The 12,664-nt window shown below is 41.9% G+C and overlaps 1 protein-coding gene across 1 annotated transcript; it reads left to right on the top strand.

Moving 5' to 3' along the window:
* Positions 1 to 1,183: 1,183 nt before the first annotated feature.
* On the top strand, positions 1,184 to 11,575 carry LOC308413356 (secretoglobin family 2B member 24-like; the record flags this gene model as incomplete). The annotated part of the gene is made up of 4 exons (XM_080908292.1): positions 1,184 to 1,241; positions 1,706 to 1,887; positions 2,942 to 3,022; positions 11,507 to 11,575. The coding sequence occupies 4 exons, from the start codon at positions 1,184 to 1,186 to the stop codon at positions 11,573 to 11,575; spliced, it is 390 nt and encodes a 129-aa protein (XP_080764418.1).
* Between the last annotated feature and the right edge of the window lie 1,089 nt (positions 11,576 to 12,664).

Genomic DNA, 12,664 nt, shown 5'->3' on the forward strand with positions numbered 1-12,664 from the left:
TGAGAAGCACGGTTTCCACTCATAGTTTAAAGGGAAGCAGTCTTTCCTAGTACAGTAGGCATAGTGCAGGAACTTGAGGTAGTTGATTCCATCTACAATCAGGAAGCAGAGAGGCATGGATACTTGTGCTCAGATTGATTTTCTCTTTCCACCCAGTGTACGACCATAGTCCATGCTGACACCTGAAAGGCAGACTACCCACATCAACTGACCCAGCCTAAAAACTTCCACAAAGAGCTTTGTTTTCATGACAACTCTCAACCTTGTCAGGATTATCATCAAAATTAACCATCACACACTGCAAGCAGGGTGAGCTTGAATTGAAGATCTATCTGTCTCAAGAAACGAGTGGTACAACACCCAGCTGACCCTCTCATGTGTGCTGCAAATGTCTTCCTTAGGGTCAGTAGGTTGACTGTCTACACCCACAGCACTGCCTGTGGCCCATGTAGCAGGGTAGTTTACAGAAGACAGTCCACAGTAGCCTGTGGGGTTGTGGACACCTGAGAGGTCATGGTGAACTCCTCACTGTCACACTCACTGCTTTCACCACATGGACTCTACTGTTCAAAACTCTTTGAGACATGGTTACTGACAGAGCTGAGAGGGGACAAGGCGAGCAGGACCACAGGAACGAGCTACCATAGACTGAAGCAGAATTTGTGGTAGGGAACCATCAGTAGGCCCCGAGTATACCCACACGGCCAATCAGCTGGGGACTACCCTGACTGGGAGTCACGGAGAGGTAGATGGTGCCTCCATGTCCTCAGGGTTCCAATCCCTTGGGGCAATCCCTCAGCAGCTTGGACAATTGGAACAAGGAGAGGTGAAGAGTGTGACCAGGAAGCAAAGGTGACAAGTGGAACAGGACCAGAGGGCATTTGGCTCAGCACTAGGACTGCTAACAAAGGTCAGCTATTGCCCCTCTTTGGCAAAGGTACAAACAACTTCTCTCCAGAAATTGATGGCAGCAGGCTGGCTCAGGCTGTCCTTCAGAGTAGGAGGGGCTCTCATATTCCCTCCCCCATTCAAATGGAAAGACCCACAGATGCTAAATTCTTACCCAAAAGGTATTTAGAGCTCCTTGGAGGCAGGATTAGGTGTGGGCGTGGCTGGGCTCAGGGTGATAATGGTTTATAAGGAAGAGGATCTGCTATGAGAAGAGCACTTATCACTCTTCACCATGAAGGGGACACTTCTTCTGGCCTTGCTGGTGATTGGAGAGCTGGGCTTCCAGACATGTGAGAGAAGACCCTCATTTACCCCATCTCAGTCCCATGGAGATCCTTTAGTCGGGCCCTGAGACAGATCTAGGGGTCCTCAGGAGGCCACTGGGAATGAGTCCTGCAGAAGACTCTTGATTCTTTCTGCTGTGCTCTATCAGTTTTAATGGGTAGGATGAGAAGATGAAGTTGTGTTGGTGATGGTACTGGTAAGGAAGTACCCTTATATGCAGAGTTGACACAGAGACCAGTGTGGGGATTTTGTGAACATTAGATATGCTGGCCTGTCACTCATGTATCTTTTTCTGCTAGAGGTGTGTGTCTCATGGAAAACATGTTATATCTGAGAGGCTGCAGCTATTGGGAGGGCAGGACTATGAGAAACATCAGTTAAGGCATTTTTAGATGCAGCTAGGAACTTTACGCCTCTGGGTCTGGCAGCTCGCTGTCTTTTAATGATGTTTTTCTGTCTTTCATTGCAGCAGAAGCTTGCGTTCCTTTCGCTGCTGGATATGCAGGTCTTATATCAGGAAGCAGATTATGGTTGCATCATGAACTTGATGCATTCAATGGTACTGCAGAGGAAAGAGTGGCCTTTGAAAAGATCCAGGACTGCTACAAGGAGGGAGAACTAAAAGCCAAATTCCTGGAACCCAAAATTTTGGTAATGTCCTACTCCCTACTCCCACTCGCCCACACAGCAAATGGTAGAAGGCCGTGTCCAAGTGATCAGTGCAAACATTAACACGTGTCAGGTGACCAGGAACTGAGAACTCAAACCCTTGCCCACCCCAGTGCAAACCAATGCAGTACGCCAGGTATACATCCAGCCTGTTCCTCGCATGGTCCTGCAGTTCACTCCCACATGCTGGGTAAACACTGGGTTCTCACCAATAGTAGGAACAGGGGTGTGCTTAGTCTGGCCTCTGCACAGGTGTGACACCCCCAGCTCTACTCTAAGATGCTTGAAACTTCTGTCTCCCGGCCAGTATCGTCTTTGGAACCTTCCTTGACTCTACTCCCCCACCTCATAAGAATCTCCCTTCTGCTGGCATCATTGAGCTACAGCCAGAACCTCCTTCCTTTATGTCTGAAATACCACCCCCATCCCCAGAGAGTGTCTGCAGCTGTTCACCAAAGCTGTCTCCTGTTGTCTCTTCTTTCTAGCACAACTGGATGGCAGAGATGTATATTTTGAACAGTGCAGCTCTCTCTCTCTCTCTCTCTCTCTCTCTCTCTCTCTCTCTCTCTCTCTCTCTCTCTGTTTCCCAAAGTACTTTTAGATGGAGTGTCACATTCTGCATAAACACAATGCTTTGAAAAAGTTATTTCTTCTAACACACCAACATGAAGGATGCATTTTTAACATGACCATACAGCCAATGTGTCTGGAGATGTCCTCAGGTATGGGAGACATCACCAAAACTCATGCTCAGTTATCTTGTCCCTCTCTAGTTCTAGCCCCCACCATACCTTCCAGAATCTTCTCCATGTTTTCCCTTCCTGGCTATGGCAGGTCTCAGGCTTCCTCCTAGAAGCTGTGGGTGGGCTTCAGTTTCTTTGAGGCAGAGTCTCTTGCTGGAGACCTGAATCATTGCAGGAGAGTTTCTTTCCTGTGGTTGAGGAGAAGTCACATCATGTTTGCCTGGGGAGCCCTGCTGAGGTCCTGCACGTTGCCTGTACCCACCTCTCTCCCTGTCTGTCTCTTTATTTTCTAGGAAGCCATGTTATTTAGTGAAGAATGCCTGAAATACTACAGTGAAGATATTACAGAAAAAATTAAGGCTTTGTTATCTTTGGTAACGGGATATTAGAAGTTAATGGGTTTTAGGCAACCCATCTTTCCCTCATGTCTGATCCGAGTGCCATCTTTCTGACCTGTCCTCTTTCTCTCCTGAAGTTGGATTCCTGACACCTGTGCCCTCATCCTTCAATCTCTTAGGCTAATTCTAATAAATGCCTGCAGTTCTATTCTGTGTCACGTGTGTGTTTGTGTGTGTGTCTGTGTGTGTGTGTGTGTGTGTGTGTGTGTGTGTGTGTGTGTGTTCTGAACAGGAATCATATGAGATAATATATAATCCTGAAGACAGTGAGAGAAATTATTTGTGTGGTCACTCAGAGCAGGGTGACTTCCCCTGACTAGCCAGGTGATCATGGGAGATCCATTGTAGCCTTCATTTTTGTTGCTGTATACACCAGTCTAGCCTCCAACTCACAGAGATCCATATGTCTCTTCCTCCCAAGTGCTGGGATTATAGGTCTGAGTCTCCATTCTTAGTTTACTGCAGCTGTGTGAGACTGTTGAGCCTGGGGTTGTCTGAGGGCAAGTAGCATGTATGCAGCCAGAGGCTTCACCAGGCTGGCAGGACAGAAAGAAGGGGCACAGACACTCATGATCAAGCCTGCTCAGTCATTCAATGAGGTTCTGCAGCAACTGAGTGAGGACTAAAAAATAAAGAGACAACTAAACAAAATTGCAGGATGACCCACAGCCTAAACCTGAGGCTGAAAGACAGGTTTAATTCTTCCAGTCTGCTTTTATATCATCTTCATATGTTATTAAATAATACGCATGTAATAATTAGGTCAGTTCTAGGTCAAGGGAACAAGCAGGACAATGAACACAAACAGGGAACAAGCAAGGCCAGAAACAAAATCCCATAATCACTGTCTCTAAGGGCTTGTAAAATGATCAGGATTATATGAGCCTACTTCCCTGTCCTCGACCAAAGTCACACTCTTGCCTTAAGCCTGCTTCTTAGTTCTAGCCTAAAATGAGATTCCTCTCTGAGCTTACTTCCCTGTCCTAGGCCAATGTCAAATTCCTACCTGGAGTAGCCCTACTTCCTTGTCCTGGCCCAAAGTCAAATTCTTGCCAAGTGATCCCAAAAGCTCTCCACATCTCCCCCTTTTCTATTTCATAAACAAGACTGCATCTGTCTTAGGTTCTTCTGACAAGAATGCCTTCATTACACATCGTGGTATATGCATTATCAAAAGCAATGTACTTCTGTCTTAGGTTGGTAAGGTTCTGTGCAGAATCTTACCAGTCTGATTGCCAGTCTGTTAAAAATCTGGGCCCAGCAATATGTTGATATTGTTAAAGGCAAGCTTTATCACAATCTGCAGGAATAAAAGTATTCCAAGGACAAGGAGGACTAGCATGATTAAGCTATATATGCAATTCTTGAAGCTTGACCAAGATGAAAATACTGACTTCGGGTCATGAATAATTTTACCAGCAGTATCTGTAGCAAAGTTCAGCAGAGCAATATTCTTTAAATTCATAATCTCAGTATGTAAAGGTAAAACATCCATATGGTATTAGTATTATGCTAAATATCTTTCAAATGTCTTTGAACCTTTTACCAATTGTAGTGAGTATCATTGTAAATTTTAGAGTGACACAATGCCACTGGTATTTAACATGGCACTCAAGATGGCTCCTTACTCTTAAACTCTGAACCTCCTCTCCAATAATTTGAATAGCATGATAAAGAACATCAATCTACTGTTCCAAATGTCTAACTAAATCCTCTTGAATACTCAGAACATTAGTAACATTTATTGCTAAATGATTAACAAAAGTGTAGGGCAGAAAGGCAAATGCTGGGAGTGCAAAAGTTGAGATCAGTGGAAGCCCCGAGTATGGTTATGCAAATAATAATGAACCCATAGGTGCTTTCTGAACTACTGATTGTAAACCCTCTTTGCCTGGACACACCACAATGGGGCATCTGTACATGGCTCTAGACATGCCCCAAATCTTGCCTCCACAGGAGAGAGTGACCATATACTCTAGCCAGATTAGTCACTCCCTAAGTTCTTCCCCTACACACACACACACACAAACACACACACACACACACACCTAACACTAGTAAAACAATTATGGCCAATCTCAGAGGCAAATGGGAAGTGGGTGGCTGAATCCTGGGCTGTTTTAAAAGGAGGGAACAAAGGAAAGAAGTGTGTGAAAATAAAGACACACGTTGTGATGGCTTATATATACTTAGCCCAGGGAGTGGCACTATTAGAAGGTGTGGCCTTATTGGAGGAAATATGTTACTCAGGGGCTGGGAGACACTCTTTGTAGCTGCTTGAGTATGTTTAGTCTGTTCCTGGCTTTCTTTGGATGAAGATGTAGAACTCCCAGCTCTTCCTGCACCATGCCTGCCTGGATGTGGCCATGCTCTTATCTTGATGATAATGGACTGCACCTCTGAACCTGTAAGCCAGCCTCAATTAAAAATGTTGTTATTTATAAGACTTGCCTTGGTCATCATGTCTGTTCACAGATCCTTTGTCCTCCATGAACACTCTGTTCTGGAGCCTTATTACTAGCTCTGCACTGTTTCAGACAGCCAGGCTGGGGTTAACAGCCCAGCCAGCAGGGCTTTAATCTCAGCACCCCGCTGTGCATTGATCTGCCAGAGTTCATAGACCTAACAGTGCCCCACTGGGATTTGTTCCCATGCTTCCTAGCCTGAACTCTTGCAGGCTAGGCAGAAAGCAGCAGAAGCTGCCTTCCCTCAGAGGTATTGTGCAGGACCCCCACAGAGTCCAACACAAAAGTATCTGTATTGGTTTCTTGTGTCAAAGCAATTGCAGAAGCAGTGGTTCTAGCAATTAATGTAACTGGATTGAAGTTGCTATACCAGCAATAATCAAGCCCCCTAACCTCTTGCTTCTGCTTAAAATCTGACTCACTTCTTATAAGCCTTTTTCATAATACCAAGGTCCTGTAATACTCACAGGTCATAAAACAAAAGTTGGTTGATAAGCCACCATAACAGACATGCCATATTTCAATACATTAACACAATTAGAAAGTGTACAATCAATACAACTCACATTAAATATCATAGAAGAAACAAAAGAAATTTTTAACATAACCAATTAATGAAAGATTGGGAGCCTTAACACATGCACTAACCCTTGTTCAAAGTCCAGATCCTGTCCCAATCTTATCTATTGCTAACAAATCCTCATAAGGAACTGAAGCTAACTTCCAAATATGTCTCTGAAAATGTCCAGAATCAGCCTTCCAATGAAGACTGTCACTTCATTTTTTTTCCAATATTGGATTGATTTCTATCCATGATTGAGTCAGAATAACTGGTCACATTAAAGGAAAGAGAAGAGTCATTATAACTTCTTTTTTGATTAATTTTTGAAGGCAGTTTCCACAGTACCCATGTTCTCTGTCCCACAAGGTCTAAAAGTTTGAAGCAAGGCAGCTTTGTCCAACCTGGCATACAGGCAAGCAAAGGTAGGTCAGGAACATATGTCTAATACAGCTTTATTGTTACCATTGTCAGGGAACTCGGCAAGCTCACAGGTCAGCCTGATTCTTTGTCCCAGCACCAGCATGTTTCACCAATCACTCTGGAAGCCATCATGCTCCTGCAGCATCCTTAGGAAAGAACAGAAACATCCCCCTTCCCCATATTAAATACCTGATCTGGATCACTTCATGCCAGTAAGTGGATCCGTCCACTTCACCTGGGCATAAGTACTCCTAGTTGTAGGTGCCATAGACAATTAGAGTTCCTTGGCATCCAAATTTTTAAAATTTAAAATAAAAAGAGCATGATTTAAATAAATTTATGGTGTATAGGGATATAACTACCCCTTTTTTATTTTATGAAGATATTGTTTTAAAGTTCTACAATATCTTGTCCTTGAGTATTATAAGTTTTCCAATAATATGTGCAATTTTTTAATTAGAAGTGTTGTACCCTACAGGGTTTGCCTCATTTTTCTAAAGAATTTTTATATATTTTTATTTGTGCATTGTGGCTATCTTCAGACACACCAAAAGAGGGCATCAGATCCTATTATAGATGGTTGTGAGCCACCATGTGGTTTCTGGGAATTGAACTCAGGACCTCTTAACTGCTGAGCCATCTCTCCAGTCCCAATATGGGTACTATTATATTGTTGACAAAACATCTCAAATGCTTGACTGTAGTTGCCAGTTTAATTATCTGTTTTAATCTGATTTTGAACACCAAGTGTAGAGAAACAGTGTACGCAATGACAAATTATATTTTTAGTTGTTTCTCCTGTTAAAGCAGTTCTAACTAGAAAGCTAGAAAAGGTGTCAATAGTCACAAATAAACATTTTAATTTCTAAAACAAAAAAAAATATTAGTAACATCTATTTGCCATACTTTATGAGGTATAAATTCTTGAGGATTAACACCATTGTGTGGTACAGATAAAAACTGAGGATATTTGGGCAAGACTTTACAATTTGATGCGCACATTCTCTAGAAATACCAAATTGTAGTCTCAAGCTATTAATATTTTGATGATGTAAAGAATGAGATTGTTTGGCTAATTGTTCCTGTGCAGAGCCTATAATCTCCCTGGTATACAAATCTACTGTGGCATTGTTCCCCAGTAAGTGGTCCGGGCAATCCAGTATGAGCTCTTAAATGTCCTACAAAGTAAACCAGGTCCTAGTCCTCTCTTCTTCAGTCATCCTATCATAGGGAACACCCCATGAGGCTATAGGCACATGCTTGGCGGCAGATGTCATTGTAATAGGAGTAGAAACCACAGGCATTTGAGCAACTTCTTCAAGTAACTTGCTTGTGCCTTCAGGACCTGCTCAGGCTTGATCACGATTCCATTTGATAACAGGTTGCTGCTGTGCATGTCCTACTTTATGACTTGGAGGGTCTGATAGCACCCAGCTCATGATGGGCCATTCAAGTAACATTGTAACTTGGTGTCCTGTTCTCAAGTGTTCAGTTTCCACTAAGGCCCAATAGCAGGCCAAGAACTGTTTATCAAATGGAGAATAGTTGTCTGTAGGTGATGGTAGAGCTTTTCTCCAAAATCCCAAAGTCTCTTCTGTGATTCACCTACAGGGGCCTAATAGAGGCTTCAAATAGCATCTCTATCTGTCACAGACACCTCAAGTATGTAGGAAGCCACCACATTCGCCATTACAAGGTGGCACTCAGCCCAAAGGGAGGATGGCCTGTTTTGAGATAAACAGCCTAAGTGTGCATTCACATATGCCTGTTTTGCTGACTCATGCTGACTTGTTCTCTAGTCCCAAGTATGCTAATTAGGGCACATAGAGTGCACCAATCAAGTATCAATACATTCCTCCTAAGCATATATGAGGAGGGTTGATTTCTGGGCTCAGGGTCTTTCGCAAGTGCAATCAAACCCACAATAAACACCTGTAAAAGGATCCTGTTGTGGCGCGTCTTTCTTGCTGGCGAGATAGGCGATTGCTACAATTGGTGCCGAAACCTGGGAACAAAACATCTGAGGCACAAACGAAGACCCCAGTACTACGCTGGAGGATTCAGAACTACACGGCATGGGTATAGTCCGGTAAGTATCACTGAAGGTGTACCGGATTGCTCTGAGAGGTATGCCTCCATTTGATGTAGATCCCCTGTGGGTATCGGATTAACAGGAGAGCATGTCAGAAACAGAGCGAGAAAAAAAATTAGGAGCACTCGAGAAAAACCCGTTAAAGGGAAAAGAAAAAAAGAAAGTGCACAAAGAACAAAAAAGACCAGAGGACAAAGAAAATCTCGGAGCAAAGCCACTTTATCCTCTTGCAGAATTAGTGCTCCACGAGCTGACAAGTTCTGAGGAGTCCAGGCTGATTCGTGCTTGTCTGAAAACAGCCACTGTAGTGCCACTATTAAAAACAGCCAAAAGGCACTCAGAGAATATCAGGAGAGCCAGTCAGAATCTGGTGATAGTCATAGTGAGAGAAGGGAAACAAGGCATCAAAAGAATAAAGCATCACGAAAAGATACATTGCCGAAAGAGAAGACAGAAATTGCCTTGAAGCATGGGCTGCCTGAGAAAAGCCTGCAAATATTAAAACAGGTAATGGTCAGGCTTATACTGCTGTTACATTCTTCAACCGAATGGGAGTCTCTGCTCAAGGTCAGAACTTCTTGTAGTCAGGGCAACGCTGGAAAAATTCCCAAGGTAAGTTGGGATGATAAGGACAGCAGAGAAAAGCGGCAATGAGGTCTCGGGTATCGAGCAAAGAAGTTTGCAACAGCAGCAAACTGAAAGTAAAAGATTTAGGATGTGAACTTCTCAGTCTCATCCAATTTTTCTGGCTCTTCAAGAGCTAGTCTTATCAAAGAAAACCTCAAAATGAAAAAGAGCACCCTAAAAAATGTTTTTAAATAAATACAATACCATTGCACTCTGGTTCACTGTCTCAGAAAGCCTAACGGTCTTGGGGAGCTGTTTGTGTTTTTCCCCAGAACCAGAGTGATCCTTTGTGGGTCACACCATAAATCCGATAAGAAAAGAATGTCCCAATATAAAAATACTCCATTATATGGATGATATTCTTTTGGCTGGTTCCCAAGAAAAAGATGTTATTAATACTTATACAAAGATTGTTAATACCTTTAAAAAGCATGACTTACACATTGCATCAGATAAAGTACAATATTTGACCATGGGACACTTTCTGGGAGCTATCATTAAGCCTTCAAGCATTAGACCTCAAAAGTTACAAATTCGAAGAGATCATTTAAAAACTCTAAATGACTTTCAAAAATTATTAGGTGATATAAATTGGCTCCGACCTTTTTTACAGATTCCCACATCTGATTTAAAACCATTATTTGCTATCCTTGAAAAAGAAACTCATATTTCTTCTCCACGTCGCTTAACCCCTAGTGCCTTGAAGGCTCTTCAACAAGTAGAGACTGCCATTACTAAAGCTCAATTGAGCAGGATAAATCCTAAAAAACCATTTTCCTTATGCCTATTGCAAACTGCCCTAATCCCAACTGCCATTTTGTGGCAAGATGGGCCACTTTTATGGGTCCATTCGCACTCATCTGGTTCCAAGACGATAGAGCATTATCCTACCATGATTGCTACATTAGCCCAAGCAGGACTTAAATGAGCTTTAACACATTTTGGTATGTTACCTGAAAAAATTATTATCCCATATACAACAGACCAAATTCAGGTATTGAGTGCCACCCTCAATGAATGGACTATATTGCTTTGCACTTTCCCGAGAAAATTTGACAACCATTATCCAAAACATCCTTTGTTACAGTTTGCTATTAAGCATCCTATTATATTTCTAAAATTAAACTCCACAAAACCCCTTGTTAATGCATTAGATATTTATACTGATGGTTCTAAAACAAGAAGAGGATGCTATGTTGTAAAAGATCAGGTGCATTCCTTTCAATTTTTACCTGATGCACCTCAATTGGTTGAGTGTATGGTGGTATTGAGAGTTTTCCAGCATTTCTCCATACAGTCAATTAACATTATTTAGAATTCTCATTATGTGGTAAATGTGGTTTCTCAGTTAGAAACTGTTGAGATGATTAAACAATCCAGCAAAGTGGCTGACATATTTGGTAATATACAAAATTGTATCCTTTCCCGATCACACCCATCATTTATTCAACACATTTGAGCTCATAGTCTGTTACCAGGTCCTATGGTACAAGGAAATGCATTGGCTGATCATGCCACAAAAATGTTTCCCATCTTAACTAAATCACCTTTGGAAGCCACTGCAGACTTCCATGCTCTCTATTGTGTACCTGCCACTACATTGAGGCTTAAATTTCCTATCTCCCATGCAGAAGCACAAGATATAGTCCTAAGATGCAGTAACTGTGCAGACTTTATTTCTAAACCTAATGTGGGAGTCAACCCTCATGGTATAAGACCTTTGGATATATGGCAAATGGATGTGACTCATATCCAATCTTTTGGTAAACAACAATATGTCCATGTGTCTGTTGACACTAGTTCTGGTGTCATACATGCTACACCCCTTTTGGGTGAAAAGGCTTCCCATGTCATTCAACATTGTTTGGAGACCTGGAACACGTGGGGAAAACCACTGTTGCTAAAAACAGACAATGGTCCTGCTTATACCTCAAGCAAATTTCAACAATTCTGTCTACATATGCAGGTTAAACATCTTACTAGATTACCCTATAATATTCAAGGACAAGGCATAGTCGAACAGGCATATCGCACCCTTAAACAATATTTACTAAAACAAAAAGGGGGAATAGAAAGAGGTTGCCTCTACCCCTAAAACGATGTTATCCCTTGCTCTATTTACACTTAATTTATTAAATTTGGATGATATTGGCCAATCATCAGCAGAAAGACATGGTCAATGGCCTAAACCACACATTGATAAGGCACGATGGAAAAATGTTCTGACTAATAAATGGCAAGGCCCGGATCCCATGTTAATCAGATCCAGGGGAGCTGTTTGTGTTTTCCCACAGGATGAACAAAATCCCATTTGGGTGCCAACGAGATTGGTGAGGATCATCAAAGACCAGGATGAGGGATGAGCAACAACCCTGGAAAATGATCCACTCGTGGATTCTGAGAATACTGATGAAAATGCGGTTCGTACAGACTTAAAGTATCCCATTATGGGCCATTGTTAGAACCTGGCCTTGGTTCCAGTGGATTCTGTCTAATAAGAGAGGAACTGCTACAGTTTTGACTCCTTTTGACAGATTTCTTGGAGCATCTTATAAATTGTATAATATATCAAGATATTATAACTTTTCAGATGGACATGCCACAGTGACTTCATTTAATCAAAAAAATTAATGAGGTAAATCTTTCTGCCTCACCTGTGTGCTTAAAACCCCCATTTTTCTTTTGGCTGGCCAATAATGTATCTAATAGTATGATCTTATGCAATAATACACAAATTTCTTTTCTACTTGCTGAATGCTGGAATAAAACTTATAAGTACGCTGTGGTTGTTAAGATTCCCACTTTGGTACCTGTTCCAGTAGAAGCTAATCCTAAAGAATTTCCCATTGCCCAGCTTTTTAGATATAAAAGAGATTTTGGAGTTACAGCCGCTATTATAACTGCTATAGTGATATCTGCTGGTGCAGCAGTTACTGCTGGTATTGCCATGGCTAATCAAGTTAATACTGCTACAACTATAAATCAAATATCAGAACAGACCTCAGAAGCATTGGTAACCCTACAAAGGACCGATGCGCAATTGGCATCTGGTCTCCTCCTTGTTAATCAAAGAGTGGACCTATTACAACATCAGATAGATGCTTTAACTGATATGGTTCAATTAAGTTGTGTTTCCCAACAACCAAATTTATGTATAACCCCTATAAAGTATACTAATTATTCTCGATTTTCTAGTAAGAATATTTCAGATTATTTGAAAGGAGAATGGTCTGCAGAATTGGAAGATCTACAACAAAGACTTCAAATACAGATCCTGACCCTAAATGGCACTCGAGTGGAACCAACTACCCTTGGAGATTTTACTTCCTGGCATTCTTCTGCATTTTCTTACTTTAAAGAGTGGGTGGGAGTTGTTATGTTTGGTGCACTAATATGCTGTGGAGGTGTGTTGCTTCTATGGTTATTGTGCAAACTCAGAGCCCAGCAAAGAC

This window comes from Micromys minutus (genome assembly GCF_963924665.1).
Source record: "Micromys minutus genome assembly, chromosome: 32".
Taxonomy (NCBI): domain Eukaryota; kingdom Metazoa; phylum Chordata; class Mammalia; order Rodentia; family Muridae; genus Micromys; species Micromys minutus.